Source organism: Pantherophis guttatus, chromosome 3, assembly GCF_059756535.1.
Source record: "Pantherophis guttatus breed Tessera chromosome 3, ASM5975653v1, whole genome shotgun sequence".
Lineage (NCBI taxonomy): Eukaryota > Metazoa > Chordata > Lepidosauria > Squamata > Colubridae > Pantherophis > Pantherophis guttatus.
In genome coordinates, this window is record NC_142065.1 from 150,387,488 (window position 1) to 150,404,261 (window position 16,774).

General features: G+C 38.0%; 2 protein-coding genes across 6 annotated transcripts in view; one reads left to right on the forward strand and one right to left on the reverse strand.

The window, feature by feature from the left end:
• TPMT (thiopurine S-methyltransferase) lies at window positions 1-13,682 on the reverse strand. Of its 2 annotated transcripts, none has more exons than XM_034429237.3 (9): window positions 13,455-13,682; window positions 11,123-11,284; window positions 10,561-10,653; window positions 8,438-8,570; window positions 7,680-7,732; window positions 5,766-5,840; window positions 3,726-3,811; window positions 2,844-2,888; window positions 1-691 (listed from the first exon to the last, which is right to left on the reverse strand). In XM_034429237.3, exons 1-9 carry the CDS (start codon window positions 13,607-13,609, stop codon window positions 570-572), a joined length of 924 nt encoding a protein of 307 aa, XP_034285128.2. In that variant the 5' UTR covers window positions 13,610-13,682; the 3' UTR covers window positions 1-569. The 2 variants fall into 2 exon arrangements, with proteins under 2 accessions (XP_034285128.2, XP_034285129.2); XM_034429238.3 differs by having other exon boundaries at window positions 13,312-13,571.
• The window catches only part of KDM1B (lysine demethylase 1B), a 27,420-nt gene continuing 24,196 nt past the window's right edge, over window positions 13,551-16,774 (forward strand). For 2 of the 4 annotated variants that reach the window (XM_034429232.2, XM_034429235.2), the window contains exons 1-2: window positions 13,551-13,712; window positions 14,589-14,633. The gene's annotated coding sequence lies outside the window, so the exon portion shown is untranslated. Of the gene's footprint in view, window positions 13,713-14,358; window positions 14,377-14,588; window positions 14,634-16,725; window positions 16,768-16,774 lie in introns of those variants that run through there. The other 2 variants (XM_034429233.3, XM_087890349.1) reach the window with 2 other exon arrangements.

Sequence of the window (16,774 nt, forward strand, 5' to 3'; positions counted from 1 at the left end):
TAGAGTCATCCAATTTTAAGCTTGATTTGAGTGAAGTCTTTACCTTATATAGGCTTATACAGAAGTCTTTACCTTATACAAGAGAAAAGCTGTGTGCCATACATCAGGTGGTGGACCAGGCAGAAATACTACAAAAGGCAACAAATACATATACAACAGGAGGCCTCTAATAGAGGTTTTACTGAGCATCCTACAGCCAAGAAACCTTTCCAGCAAAGTCAATATTGTGTAATGTTACGGATTTATTTAGCTTGGCATAATGCTGATTATTAGGATGAACCCAATAGATGGGAAAATGGGGAGAAAGCACAAATTCTGATGTAACTCTTGAGATTCCATTTTAACAATGTAGGTTTATTTGCAAAGGCAAATTTCAAGAAAATTATTCTCAGAGATATTGATAATAGAAGAAAGTATCTGAAGAATGATTGATCCTCAGATCAGAAACATTCTCAGAGATGTTGATAATAGAAGAAACTATCTGAAGAATGATTGATCCTCAGACCAGAAACATTATGGTGTATGGCAACCAAGTGGTTTTTCTCATCCTCGAGGAGTAGGTCTAGGAGTCATCTCGGTTCTTTCAATATAATCAAGTATAAAACCTCCCATAAATAATCTAAACCCCACTTCTTATGTCGCTCTTCCAAACTATAGACTTTTTCAAGACATTGAATATCGCAGTCTTTTCCTAGGAGGAAAGAGGGAAAAAAATTACTTTCAATGGTTTTGACAACATTCAACATTCAAGGTTGTCTCGGCCTTCCATCCTTCCGAGATGGGTAAAATGATGATTCAGATTGTTGGGGGCAATATGCTGACTCTGTAAACTGCTTAGGAGAGGGCTGTAAAGCACTGTGAAGCGGTATATAAGTCTAAGTGTTAAGTGCTATTGCTATTCATTATCCTTTGGGTTTCTTTCCCCTTCTGTTACACATTATAAATGCCTCACATGGAAAAAAAAGTACTTATTTTTTTAAATAACTTTTATCAAAATAAGATTCCTAAGTGTATACGCTGCTATGATAAAATCTCTTTTAATCACTCTAATGTACTCTCACCTAATGCTTTAATTAATAGGGAGGCTGTTAATAGGTTTTGCAATATTGATGTGTGATGGTGAAGCTATTTCCTCTGCATGCTTTTGAGCTAAAAAAAAAACAAAACCCCGAATGAAAGACTATGAATGCAGCCAGGCAGCCATAGCAAATAGTGGCAAGTGTGAGAAAACAAGTATGTGCACTTATATTGAGAGATGTTATTCTTGTTAAAAGTTGGACCCAGAGGTAGCCTACCAACAGGGGACAGCCCTTCCATAAATGGAGGGCATTTTCCAACTAAAACAAGAGTCTTGCATGAGGAATGATATTTTAAAACAACACTGCTTTTCTTAGCACTATGCATGCCAAAAACCTTGGGCAGTCTCTCAAAATTCATGTCACACAAAGGACTTGCCCAGTATTTTAAGATACAGTTGCACTTAACCAATGGAACAGCTTGCCATCAGAAGTTGTGGGTGCTCCATCACTGCAGCTTTTTAGTGCAGTGGACTTTTTAGAGACTGGTCATAAATTTATCTGAAATGGTATAGGGCTTCCTGCTTGAGCGGGAGGCTGGACTAGTTTCCAACTCTGTTATTCTGTTCTGTTCTGATCCCTTATGGACCACGTTTGCTGCCACTGTCCAACTTCTCAAGCGCTGTTCTCACAGAGCTTTGCTCAATATGTCATGAGGCATATTAACACAAGGCAACCACAAATATGAGGCATTCTTTACTGTCCTTTGTACAGCTTTCTGCAAGCATAAGGCCATGGCAACAAGAATGTTTTCCACCGGCATCACTCTAGATCCAACTAGCTTGAAGCAGTGCAGAGAAATGAGTCATTTCCATGTGGCACAGTCCAGATAACAGGACTGGGTATGGATTGAGGCAAAAACAAACAGTCTCTGTTGTAGATCTGCAAAGCAGATTTTGTCCAAAGTAGTTAGGAAAGGTGAACACAAAGGGGTGTTAGATTTATAGTACGACTCTGGGATCAAAAAAGAGTTAGAATAAATCCAAGAATCTAGACTGAATTACTAGAATTCAGCATGGAAAGTAACCTTGAACTGGAAGGATACAGTATCTGTTTGCTAGATGTGCAGATTCAAGTTTCTTTTTTTCCTAGCACAAAAAATTGGCAGGAATAGATTGAGGTCATTGATATTTATCCTGAGCTTTTGTTTTGGATTGCATATGTCCCTAGATTCAATTTAGGAAATAAAACGTTCCTACATAATATTCCTGCATATTTTTAATATAGAAAATGCTGCATTTGTTTCTAAACGTTAGCTCCAGGCATTACTAAGAGTATGTAAGACAATAGGTCAGAAAAATAAGCCTGAGTAGCTGACCTCCAAACAGAACAATCATTTGAACAGAGAGAGAAAAAGATTCTTCATACAAGCAAATGTATACCCAGATCAGCAGAATGCATTATTTGAGGTCTTTCTATTTCAAAGACCTGTTTAGTGGACTTTGCATGCGAGGGAGAAATGTTTCATTACACTGAACGTTTTGTCTATTAAATCTAGATTTGTGTGTGCAAATGATGCCATTTACATTGATTATGCAAATAATGTAAGTTGACAGAAATGACACTCAGTTAGATTTATCAGACATTTGGATGTAAACAGCAGCCTCTTTCCCAAATACCATATTAAGGTACTGGTTTGGGGGGTATTTGACATGGCTCTGTTTCCTCCTAGTCTATGAAAATAAGCATTTTCATTCCTGAAAGAGGACAGGTGCCACTGTAAAGCACTTTTAGACATAGGTTAAAGTTTCTTTTTCATTGACTCACCAAATAAACTTTTCACGTCTGAATCAGCAACATAGAATGGTGGACCTATAACAGAAAAGATGAAGTTAGAAATTCAGAAATTAAAGAAAACACAGCTAAAGCCCTAAATGTTCACTTTTAAGAAATGAGAATTCAGGGATTTATTTAGTTTAATGTCAATTCAGTTTGTAACAGTCCATTTCTATTTTGAAAAATAGATGGATGGCAGTAGAAATGTGAGGAAAAAAAGGACAGTCACTTGAGAAACTTTATACAATGGCTTGCTCTTGATATCCGAAACTGCACTCCCAGTTTTAGTTCTGAACTGAATGTTATAAAATTATGGCAGATTCCTAGAATACGGAATAGCAGATTTTAAAAAAAACTGAATTTCCATTGCCATACCCTGGAGAGTCATTAATATTTTGATTGTTCATTATAGTATATTCTTATACATTAGTGATCTGGTTTGTTTTAATCATTTTTTGCACTAAATCATGTCTTTAAATAATTTAAAAAAAAATTATCATGGTTGCCTAGTTTAAAAGCTAAAGCCATGAAAAAGATGCAAATCACTGAATAAATACAGTAAAAGTATTGAAAAGGATTAGAAAGGATTTCAGACTCACATTCACTGAGGAATTCTATCTGTTTAGACTTGCTAAGCCTGTCCTCTAATCATGCTAGACCAGTATTTCTCAATCTGGAGTACTTTAAGATGGGTGGACTTCAACTCCCAGAATTCCCCTTGCTGGTTGTTGAAGTCCATCCATTTTAAAGCCACTAAAGTTGAGAAACACTGTGCCAGACCAATCCCATACTAATCTTAAGACCTTACTTCCAATTACAAAGGATGTAAGATTCTCCCAATATCTAGCTGAGACTTTAGTCCCAATGTCTTACCTTTGTGTTTCCTTGCATCATATAACAAAGTAACTAGAAGGCAGCGACACATTCTGTTCATTAGTGATAGTATCAACTGGGCATAGCTAAAAAAAAAGGGCAAGAAACACATACTGGGGAAAGCTGATATTTTATTACAAAGAAGGAATTGAAAATGCAGAACATAAGAAAAGTTGGATTCACACAGCATGATGAGCTATGATTCTTAACCCTTTTAAAGTGACAATTGATGCAGACAATTGTCTTGCTAACCACACTAAAGCACAACTGACTTGCTGAAAAGGTTTGTTTCCTATAATTATGCCAACCCAAAACTATGCTGTATCTTAGCATGGAGTGTGAAAGAACACAGCTGCTGCTGCTTCCTTTTCCTTTTCCAGAGAGTTGAAGGAGACATATACTGAGTGTCCATTTTATCTCCACAACAATCCTGCGACGTATGTTGTGGCACATTAATACACATTGTGGCACATTTGAGGCACATTAAGCACAACAGCACACTGGATCTCACTCATATATGTGGGGGGGGGGGAGAAGCAGTATGTTACTTAAATATTCAGATTCAGGCTTTATATTGGCTGAGTTTGTGTGTTATAACAGCATATTTGGTTTGATTTTACACACACACAATAGTGATACGATATATATGTTTAAACCCCTGCTTATGTCATAGTAGATCCATGCTCTACTAACAGAAGAGCCTACTTAGTTGGCCTTAACTAAGTTCAAGTTTGGAAAGATGAGGACTACAGATTAGCTTAAAAATAGTTCATTTAGTGACTGTTTGAAGTTACAACGGACCTGAAAAAAAGCAACTTATGACCGTTTTTCACACTTACAACCATTGCAGTAACTCTATGGTCATGTGATCAAACTCCAGACATTTGGCAACTGACTCATGTTTATGATGGTTACAGTGTCCTAGGCAGGGGTGAAATGCTACCTGTTCAGTCCGGTTTGGGTGAATCAGTAGTGATAAAAACTACCGGTTCGGGCGAACCGGTAGTAAAAAAATGCTTTAAAAAGTAAAGAAAAGATTCCAACAATCACGCGGCAGAGCTGTGATCGTTGGAACCTTTTTTTTTCTTTTTTAAAGCATTTTTTACTACCAGTTTGGGCGAATAGGTAGTAAAAAATGCTTTAAAAAGTAAAAAAAAAAATGTTGGCCACACCCACCCAGTCACATAACCTGCCCACCAAGCCACACCCACAGAACCAGTAGCAAAAAAAATTGCATTTCAACACTGGTCCTAGGGTCACCTTTTGCGACCTTCTGACAAGAAAAATCAATGGGGAAAAACTCAGTTAACTAATGTCTTATTTAGCAGCAGAAATTTTGGGCTCAATTATAGTCATAAGTCGAGGACTACCTATACTCAGCCTGTGCAATGAAAGACAAGTAGCACTGTCCAGAGAAGGCACAGATCACAGTTTAGAGATATCAACCAATATCTCCAGAAGCAAGCAACATCATCCAAGGTGGTTAAGAATTAAATTAAAAAAGCAAAACGCTCTGAAAGTCCAGATGTGAGCAATACCCAATACAGAGGCTAAGAGGATAATGAAACAATTGTGGAGAAAAGTGTCAAGGAATTGTAGAGAAGCTATTTTGGATACCAAGCTGTTCTGATGAAACCAACCCTGAAGCAAACAGTTATATACATCAGCAAAGTCTTGATGGGTCTCTCAGAATATTCGGTCCATTGCACTAACATGCTGCACTGCATTTCCTATTAGGGCAATGCTGTCAGTAGAAGAGAAATAAAGTATTTGAGTACTGCTGTCATTCAAGCCTCACCACACCTTACATGTTACCTGTGATGGCACACTTGTGACTTAAATGTCATGACTTTGTTAAGTCAAGTATCCCAATAATTATTTCATCTAATATTGCAAAAGTTATTTAGTAAAGGCATCCCCAGTACAGAATGATTGGAACAAGTTAATCACTCAGGAAGAAAGAGCTATTTCCTTGGCACCCTCAACAAGCAACGCCGTGGTTCCTGATATGAACATAAAATGCAGTTCCCAGTTACTGACCGTTCTCTCTCAGAAGGGTTGACAGCTACTAGAGAACCTCTGTCCCAAATCCCATCAAAATGACCAGCAATAGAGCTACAGGGTGGAGAGAAAAAGTCACATCAAACATCTTAAGTACTATTTTTGGTCAATCCAGAAAAGCAATGTTGCATTAAAAAAACAAATACAGAAGACAAAAGGTTTTAAAATCCACATGAGCCTAAAGATACAGCTTTGATATGGATGCTGAAAGTTTTACAGAACTAGGGAGAATGTATTTTACTGCAATATGCCTGATATGATCCAAGAATCAGAAAATGAATTGATATAATTGCTTCATTTGCACATAATGCTATGCTACCGTGTTTCTCCTAAAACACGACCAACCCCAATAATAAGCCCAACCCTATTTTTTGGGGGGTGGGCCTAATATTACCCCTACCCCGAAAATAAGCCCGGGGGGATGGGTGTGGCCAGCACAAGTGGTGGTGTGGGCATGGGGGTGGGTGGGACACTGGCTGCAGCCCTCTGGCCCCTTGGGGCAGTGCAAATACCCCTTTTGCCCTTCTCTTTCTGGGCAGCGTGCTTCTGTTTGTTGGGCCGCTTCCCCGAAGCCGGCAGCTCTGTGGCCAGCTGCTTTGCTTTTCCCCTCTTTTTGGGAGGCTCGCGGGAGGCTTTTTGGTGAATGGGAAGAAAATGGGGAGGGGAGATTTTCCTGCCTGTCATCCATTCGTCAAGCTCAGCACAGACTGAGGAAGGATGGCAGGCAGGAAAATCGCCCCTCCCCATTTTCCTCCCGTTTGCCAAAAAACCTCCATTCTGAACGCTGAAAGTTCGGAATGAGGCAGCAGTGCGTCCATGGGGCGTCCAGCTCACCGAGTCTGGCCTGCTGCACTTCAAAAAAAAGTAAGAATGCTTTGAAAATAAGACCAAGTGCTTATTTTCAAGTCTAAAAGAAAATAAGACTTGGTCTTATTTTCTGAGAAACACAGTATAATACGATGCATTCATTCTGACTTAGGATCATTTGTGAACCAAAACACATTATGACATATGCCATAGCACTTACAAAACCCCTAACTGGCATCCAGGAAGTCCTCACTAAGTTTTGTCACAAATCCCCAAACTCTGCTAAGATCCCTAGATCTTATAAAATGTCAATATTCTTGCATGAGACCTTATGATACAAGTAACAATGTATAAGGAGATTTGATGAACAGGTGAGTTTTGGGCCATTTTAAAATATTTTGAAATCAATTCAGAGACATGCACCGTTACACAATACAAGCAGTTTTCCACTTACAACAGTTCCTTTAGTGACTGCTCAAAGTTACAATGGCACTGAAAAAAGTGACTTATGACAATTTTTCACACTTACAACCATTGTAGCCTTCCCATGGTCACATGATCAAAATTCAGACTCTTGGCAACTGACTCATATTTATGACAACTTCACTGTCCCCGGGTCATGTGATCACTTTTTACAACTGTTTTACAAGCAAAGTCAATGGGGAAGCCAGAGTCACTTCACTACCATGTTACTAACTGAATAAACTGCAGTGATTCATTTAACAACTGTAGCAAGAAAAGTTGTAAAATGGGGCAAAATTCACTTAACAAATGTTTCACTTAGCAACATAAATTTTGGGCTCAATTGTGGTCATAAGTCGAGAGCTACCTGTATTATGTCATAGTGCTCAGTGCTTAAGATGATAGATCCCTGGCATTGTTTTATATATAATCTAGCCCATTTATCAAATATTAACATGATGTGTGAGCTCAGCCAATGTCTATTTTCATGGCATGAAAAACTTATTACCTATCATATACACACCTGAGCCAGAGTAAGATTTCCCATAGATACATAGCAGGTAAAGTTGAAAGCCATCAAATATGTTGAATGTGTGGAAAGACTCAGTATTAATTTCTTCTTACCTGGTTAAATCATATAGATTGCAACAATAGAGACAAATATTCAGAGATGTGCACTACAATGAAAAATAAATGATTTTTTTTTAAAAAAGATAAAGCAACAAAAATGTAACTTAACATTTTTAACATCTAAACATTCTATCTTATTTTATTATTAGTTGTATTTTCTTAGTGCCAATGCTATACTGTTTCTGTAGGCATAAAGCAAAATTAAGCATTAAAATAATTCAGCACATAATAAAAGCAATAACATATTTTAATTTTCATTTAAGATGAGCTTTAATAGATATAAATGTGTATATGTATATATTGTATATAATGCTTAAGGATAGTGAACTATCTAGTCTTAAACATGCAAGGTGTTTATTTACATTTCAGTTTAAATAAAGGAACTTCAGAAGAGGTCCAAAAGGAATGAATTTTACAGTTTTCATCAAGGAGTTCCCTTCTATCATCAAGACATTCTATTCTTTCAATAACAATTATAGATTTTAATTCCACTTTCATTATTAATACCCTACTGCTATGAATTTCCTGCTATACTTCTTTTGGGATAATTAATATCATTACTTCATTACATGTATTTTAATGATGCCCAATCCTCATTGTTGTTATTTTAATTCACAGTTTGCAAGAATTCATATTTTAAATCAATAAACAGAGACGTATCTACTTTGGGCCACTGATAAAAAATTTAGGCTAAGCTACACAAATAAACATAATTACATTTCTACAAAGAAAACAGAGGGTTCAATACATACCTTCAATAATTTAGCTCCAGGGATTTCTGGAACTATTTCTTCAGAAAATGAAAGATTTTGTTCCGTGAAAAAGTCCTTCAATGCATTTTCACTAATTTCCACACCAACCACATGGTGTCCCATGTCAGCTAACCTATACAGAACAATAAAACATGCCATGTTTACTCAAGTATTACTGTTGGAGGTGTTTTTTTTTTTTTTTTTTACAATAAAAGAAGAGAGATCAAAGTCCTCTTTGTGTTAGTGGGCAACTGCATATTATAAAAATCAGGATATTGTCTGTGGAAAGTTCTATTATTTTTAAAGCAAATAAAACTTTGGACTGAAGAAACTGAAGCACAATGCAATAGAATGGTAAGAAGCAGCACTGAATGTTTTGTTCTATTTTGCTTCTCTACTTTTTTGTAAGACTTTTTAACCTGCTAAATATCATGGGATTTTTTCCCCATTAAGTTAAAAGCATAGGGTGCCTTCCTCCCCATTTTTTTTCCAACAGTGATGTAATAAAATTGGAATATGAAGATGTAGATGCGTGGAGGACTACAACAACTGCTTTGAATGTAAAACTGGTCCAAGATTATTAACTTACATTTTAAAAGTTTATTTCCACATTGATTAAATTCACTCAGATGGTGGATCCTTGATAAACTGGGAACATTTGACGAAACATGGTGATTATCAATCAAACAAACATAGAAAAATCCATTTTGATATTAGCGGTGTTGTGAGTAACATAAAGACTTTATTTCTATAATACATTGAAAAGTATGTGCATCCAAATGGGTTGTGTTATTATTCAAACATAAAACTTTCATATTTTATTGATTATTCTAGGAGCAGGGAGCAATTACCCCTCCAGATGTTGTTGGGATATTAGGCTTAGGAGCTTAGGAACGTTGTCCTCGACATACAACCACAACTGAGTCCAAAATTTCCATTGATAAGTAGGACAGTTGTTAAGTAAATTTTGACCCATTTTACGACCTTTCTTGACATAGTTAACTGAATCACTGCAGTTGTTAAGTGAGTAACATGATTGTTAAGTGAATCTGGCTTCCCCATTGACTTTGCCTCTCAGGTGGTTGCAAAAGGTGATCACATGACCCTGGGACACTTCAAACTGAAAAAAATACATGCCACTTGCCAAGCAGCTGACTTTTGATCACATGATCATGGGGATGTTGCAATGGTCACAAGTGTGAAAGACAGTCATAGGTCACTTTTTTCAGTGCCATTGTAACTTAGAACATCACTAAACAAATGGTTGTAAATTGAGGACTTTCTGTATAATTAAGCAATATCTGGACAGTCACATGTTTTTCAGCCTTAAGACTATTCTAATCACAACTCTCTATTGACTCTCTATCACTCTCAGCTAACATCTCTGGCTATCTGTAAGGGGTCTAACTGTTTATTAGAGTCTCTGCACAGCTTCTGCTTATTTTAACAGACAATGGCTTGTCTCAATAAATTGATCAAGCTACAAAGGAAGACATTTTAAATTGGATTTAAGATTAAATTGTTTAAATCCTAATCCACATTCACAACCAGACAGCCTTCAGATGTTTTGGATTCCAGCTCCACATGTCCCAGCTGTTCTATTAATGTTTATGGATGATGGATGCTAAAGTCCAAAACTCTGAAGGATGGTAGGTTGAAGAAAGTTGGCTCATTTCTCAGCTTGAGAAGAATGACTTAGCAAAGTGAAGATTTTGAAATACAGTGGTATCTCAGTACTCATCGTCAATTGGTTCCAGAAGGCATAATGAGAACCAAATATGGTGAGCATCAAACAAATTTTTATCCTAAGGAATAATGTAGTGAGTCACAGCTGACATCAAGATCTAACTTATGCATCGAGTACCAAACAAACAATGAATACAGGGACAAAATTATTGTGTTAAAATGCATTGTGTACCAAATTTGATGAGTTTCAAGGTACAGTTATACAGAATTTAAATTTGCCTAGTGAAGGAGAATATCACATGGCTGAAAATACATGAGGGACTCAGCAAAGTTACCCAATCTTTTTCCTCATGTTTTATTAGTTGTTATTTGTTTATATACATGAAGTGGTATAACAAAATCTACATAAAACTGAAATGATCTGACAATTCATTTACCATTTCATTTCAACAGCTTTCCCACAAAGTGGAAAAAATATTCTTAATTCCTTCCTGCCATTGACAAAGATATCCAAGTATTTCTTCAGGAATCTGGAACAAAAAAAGAGAAAAGAAATTGTTATTTTTTAAAAAGAACATATAGTAACTGATCTTCATACTCATATTCTTATAGAACCTTAATAATTTGTAAAATGCCAATTCAAATACTGAGCTTTCTTCAGCACGACCTGATGAATTATATTTAAAAAAGCTAAGGACCTTTATTGAAAGCAGTTAACCAAGGAAAGTTCTTGAAAACAACAAAGGTGAAAGCTGAATATAGAAAAGAAACAATTGCAAAGCGATTTGTTCATTGGAAGAACGAGCAAATGTATGGTCAATACTTGAAGGATATAGAAGGAAAAAATGATTTAGAAACCCACATGGAGTTGGTTAAGACCAAGAGTTACGCTTTGAATTGGCCAGGCCTCTTTCACACATTTTGCAAAGTGGCAATGTTTTTTTTAAAGTGACATCAGGCTGAAAGTCATGAGGATTCCTTGGCTTGCAGAATACTTACTGATGTTCTTCCTTTTTATGAAATCCAATATTGTTTGTTTCCCAGCAATTTAGCCAGTCTTTTTCGGTCATCACTCGATCCCACTGTAACTCTGGATCATCGCAATCTTCATTTCTAGAGGAGCTCGAGGAATTTTCCATGGTCCAGACAACCTTTGTACAGCTTGACATATTCAAAAATTACCAAATTATGTAAATGATTAACATTCCTTTTAAAACCTTTGTCTATGTTCATAAGGTAATGGGTTTTACATCCTCAGGCTAAAAGTTATTTTTAAAATAACAGTGCAACATATGCAGGAAATAGCTATTTAAAGAATTATGTTTGGCTTTCCTCCTAGTTCACCTCACAGCATACATCCAATAATGTTCAGGATTGCTGATTTCCTGAACAAGTGAAAGTAGTGTGTGTATTGAGAGAGGGAGGAAAGAAAAGGAAGAAGAAAAAAAAAGAGAGCATGCTTTATGGTTATGTTAATGAATATCTGCAGGACAGGGAAAGGACAAAGGGCAAAATGATGTTCTTTGGGTTGCAATCATGTTTAGAAGACTCCAGCATGATTTCTAATCCCAAGCGTGTTACAAAAAATGCTACCAAACTGCTACCAGACCTACAACAAATTTCATAGCATCCTAAATTGATTCAAACTGTGATCAATTCTCCTTGCTCATTTTAATAGTGAAGACATGCTTCAAATAATTCATTAACTCCTTCCCAATTTTCTGATTTTTTTTGAAAGCACATATCCACTTTTCAACTATTTTCCTGGGGTGGCTTCCTACTTCCAATAGATTAAAGATGTATTTTCCCTACCATCATTAAAGAGATAGAGGTCAGCCACTACTTTCCTGGGTGCTTTTCTAATTTAAGGTCCCAGTCGATGCAGAATTGCTCTTTTAGTATATCCAGAAAGTTCAGATAGAACAATGTGGTGAAAGTTCACTGGGCTTGTTTCAAAACCGTGGGAGGCCTTCAATGTTTTTTTTTTTTGAACAAAATACCTGAAAAATCATCTCTGCCTATGTGATTCTGTCCATTATTTAAAACATTCCCAGGGGTCTTTTTTTCTTTAGTTTCGGAGAGGATGTTAAATTTCTTTTAAAATGCTGCTTTGTTCAGCACATTAAAATATACTGGTTGTACCCTCTGATCTTCAGATTGTTGTTTTCCTGCTGTTAGATGTTTTATTGATCCATTAACTACTTCTAAAGTTTCAAAACTGAAAGCTGCATTTAGGGTATAACATTCATGCAGTTGTATCTCTTTCCACTCAAAAGTAAAACTTTCATTGCATTGTCTAGCAAACATGAGTAAACTTGCAGTCACTGAATTTAAATCATAAATTTCCTTGAGTGAATCTGAATTTCTGAAGACTCCACTGAAACTTCAGTATAGCTGACAAATTAGGGAAGTTGTTTGCTTTCCTTTCTTTTGTTGTCCTACTTCCCTAAAATCTTTTGATGGTTGCCCATTCAAATACTGACCTTGCCAACTGTTGGACTTCAGCCAAGAACCACCAGATGCAGCCACACATTAAGATGATGATACATGTTTTTAATTTTGATTGTTCACTGCACCAATTTTACTATTACTGTACATTTTATATCAATTATCCTGGGTCCCAAAGGTACTTTTCCAAAAGGCAACTGGACTTTTATCTTCTTTTCCTTAAAAACATTTTGCTTCTCATCCAAGAAGCTTCTTCAGTTCAGAACTTGGATGAGAAGCGAAACATTTTCAAGGAAAAAAAACCAAGGAAGTCCAGCTGCCTCTTGGAAAAGCAACTTTGGACAACCCTGACATGGATGATTGAGAATCTCCATAGATTATCCTGAACACTATCCTGGTGTTCCTACAAACGGAAAGAAACCGGGGTTAGAAACCTACCTAAATAGTAAATAGAAATAAACGAGTTTGATTTGATGGCCTGCCCTTTAACCTCCTTCCCTCGCTAACGCTGATAAATGTCTATGAAGATTCTCAGTCATGGTTATCCCAAAGGTGCTTTTTTTCCAGAGGCAACTGGACTTTCTGGTTTTTCTTTGAAGACATTTCGCTTCCCAGCCAAGAAGTTTCATCATCTCTTCAGAAGCTTTTTGGCTGAGAAGCGAAACGTCTTCAAAGAAAAACCAGAAAGTCCAGTTGCCTCTGGAAAAAAAGCACCTTTGGGCGAACGCTGATAATGCTACCTAGTTTGATCATGCAACGTCTTCAAGAAAACCACCAAGGCTCAAAAGAGCACCAAGGACACCCTCCTCTTCCTCCCTCGGACCTGCAACTCGACAAAAACAACCGCAACCGGAACCAAGTGGCGGGAAACAAAAAAAGCAACCTGAGCGAAGAGTAAACGGCGGGGACGAGGCGGCAACAAGGGGAAGCGCGGCTCAGCTCCTGGCTCCTCCGCTGCACTGCGCGCCGCCGCTCCTTCAGGCTGGGCGAGCGAGGGCGCGCGGGCGGAGAAGAGAGGAAGCGAGAGGCTGGCAACATTGTCTCCTCCCCTCGCCCGGCACGCCCCGCGCTGAGACCAGCGGAAGCAGCTGCGGTAGAGCTGGGTGCTGGGTCGAGCAGGGGGAAGGGCTGGCCCGGAGGGGTAAGAGCGCGGGGCCCGTGGGGGGAGGTGGGATCCTACGGCAGGAGGCACCGAGGCGCCCGTTCCCTCTTGGTGAGGTGGGGGGGAACGTTAAAGTGGCCCTGAGGGTCTTTTGCCTTTCTTTGACTCGCGGTCTCTCCCCCACCCCCCCACCTCCTCCCCAAGCTGCATGTCCTCCGCAGGGGAATCCTCTGTTGCAAAAAAATGTGTGCCTGCGCGGATCTGGGACATCTGCGCAAGAAAGGAGGTTGCTCCTTGCCTTGCAGATGCTGAATTTGGAAAGGGACGCCAGCCGGGGACTTCGCCCTGGAGCTCAATTTCAGTGCCGGGCTTTCTTGTTTAACAACTCCCCCCACCCCCCGAGACAGACAGACAGACAGACAGACAGACACACACACACACACACACACACACACACACACACACACACACACACTGCCTTTTGTCTCTGAGCCATGGGTAGAGTGCCTTTTCATTACAAGGGATAGGGTGGAATAAAAAATAATAATAAAATAAAATAAAACTCTACGAGAAACTGGTCAGGATTAGGAGAAGACCAGAGGAGGGTAAGATTTCCAGGCAGGGTTTTTTGTCTCCTTGGAGACAGTGAAGTGCTGAATTGGGGGGATTCTAAGAAGTGCTTCCCTAGAATTTATCAAGGCAGGTGGGTATAAATGGGTATAAATAAAGCTTTCGTTGTTGTTATTATTATTATTATTATTATTATTATCTGAAATGGATGTACTATATCTACTTCTTGCAGAAAAGAGGAAGTTGGGAGGAGTGAGACGGTCCATAAAGAAAGAGGATTCAGTGCTGTTTATGCCACTTTCCTTTGTCTTTACAATGATTTCTTTCTTTTTTGTATTATTACAGATTGACTTGACTGAACATCTGAAAATTGGGTTCTTGGATTCCTAGGTAAACAGAAAACTGCCCTTTGTATTATGAAACTTGCGGGAACCATAATTTTCTTCTTTCTCGTGCAATTGCAACCCATCTTCTTATTTACATCAGTTCGTTTAGTGACTGTTTGATGTTACATAGAAAAAACTGACATGCTTTTCATGCTTATGGCCATTGCAGACTCAATTATGGCCATAAGTGGAGGACTACTTGTATAGTCCATAAGGAATTGTGGAGTTGATGAGCTGTAAATGTTTCTGACAATCTTCTATGATGTATTGATTTCTCAGTTCTCATTTAAAAATAAAAACAAAAAATCTACAGCTGAATGTCAGTTTCATCCTGGACAAAAGACAAAGTCTTTTCTTAAAAACCTCCAGAGCAGGGGTCTCCAACCTTGGCAACTTTAAGACTTGTGGACTTCAACTCCCAGAATTCCTCAGCCAGCTTTGCAAAGGCTGGCTGAGGAATTCTGGGAGTTGAAGTCCACAAGTCTTAAAGTTGCCAAGGTTGGAGACCCCTGATCCAGAGCACCCACAAGTCCAGGAAGCAAGCTGTCCAACTGATTAATTGTTCTCACTTGTCAGGAAATTTCTTCTTAGTTCCAAGGTTGGATCGCTCTTTAATGAGCTTTTGCTCATAGCTTCTTGTCCTGCTCTCAAGTGCTTTGGTGAATAAGTTAACCCCCCTCTTCTCTGTGAAAGCCCCACAAGTACCTAATCCTTTTCTTCATTAAGCTAGACATACTTAGTTTCCTTAACTGTTTATCATACAGTTTATGATCCAGATCCTTTATTTTTTATTCTTCTTTACTGCACTCTTTCTACAGTCTCAACATATTTTTTGTATATTGGTGATCAGAACTGGATGCAATATTCCAAGTGTGGCCTCACTAGTGCAATATAGAGTGGTATTATCACTTCTAGTGATCTTGATGCTACTCTTCTGTTGATACAATCTAGAACTGCATTGGCAGCTGCAGCACACTGCTGGTTCATACTTAAGTGATAGTTATTCTCACATTGTTCTATTTTACCAAGAAGTAGGCTGTGATCTACTTTGTCAAATGCCTTACTGAAGCTCCAGTATACTTTTATCCACAGCATTTCCTTGATTCAGTAATTTAGTCACTTTGTCAAAGAAGGCAATACGGTGTGTCTGGCATGATCTGTTTTTAGCAAACCTAGGCTGTGCTTGGAGTCTCTGTAAAGTTACACAAACTTCCTGAGGATTATTTTATCAGTCTAGACGTATCTAAGAATATCCTGATGGGAAGATCTGGATGAAAAGTTGTCATGCCAGGTTCTCTTCTTGTTATTGCTTGGGCTGAGGTATTTTCTCGATTGATTTCTGTCTACTGCAGTTGACAAACATCTGGCAAGTTACAATAATCACATTTCAGTAAATCTCTACTAAATCTAGATCTAAAATAAACAATCACAAAGTAATATTAAAACCACAGCACAACACAATACAATAAAAAGCCAAAGAAGCAGTCAAAAAATAGAAACAGATATATAAACAGATAGCCAACATTCATAATTCTTAAATGCCATCTTAAATAATTTTGCCTTTAATACATTCCAAACTAATTAAGCAAGAGCTAGTTGAATTTTTGTGGGAAAGGGATTCAAAACACCATCCCAGAAGCAGAGAAGCAGTGTCTGTGGGCTTCTGTTCCCCTTTGGTTTACAAAAATAGGGAGCTACTAGTAGGATCTCCTGGGAATTGCAGGTTGGGCTGATGAAAACAAATTCAGCAGAGGAACTTTTTAAATGTACATATTTTTCCAACAATTTTTAGATAGGTTTTACTGGATGCAACCTTATGTTGATCATAAAGGAGCTTCTTTCATTTTCTTCAAGAACCATTCTTCCCTTTTCTTGCCAAGACCAACAGAGATTTTCTTCAGGGTCTAGGCAATCCATGGATGTTACATTCTTTTGAGGGATGGGAATGAGGAGCTTTGTTATCATTACTCCTTGTTCTTTATGCTGTGCTCCTAAATAGAAATTCTTTAGTTTCCTTCTTCCCAGTTCAGTTGACAGATGGATCTGTTTATGGAATGGTACCTATAAGTAAGACCAAATATGGCCTTTTCTCTTACCTAGGGAGCATAGCAGGGCACTTCAAACTCTCCATTAAGAAGACTGGTT

Coding starts and splice junctions, on each gene's coding strand:
- TPMT (XM_034429237.3), bottom strand. CDS start 13,609: ATGTTGCCAGCCTCTCGCTTCCTCTCTTCTCCGCCCGCGCGCCCTCGC. Junction 7,733..8,437: donor CTGGAGCTAAATTATTGAAG/GTATGTATTGAA, acceptor TTTTCATTGTAG/TGCACATCTCTGAATATTTG. Junction 5,841..7,679: donor AATCTATATGATTTAACCAG/GTAAGAAGAAAT, acceptor TCCACCCTGTAG/CTCTATTGCTGGTCATTTTG.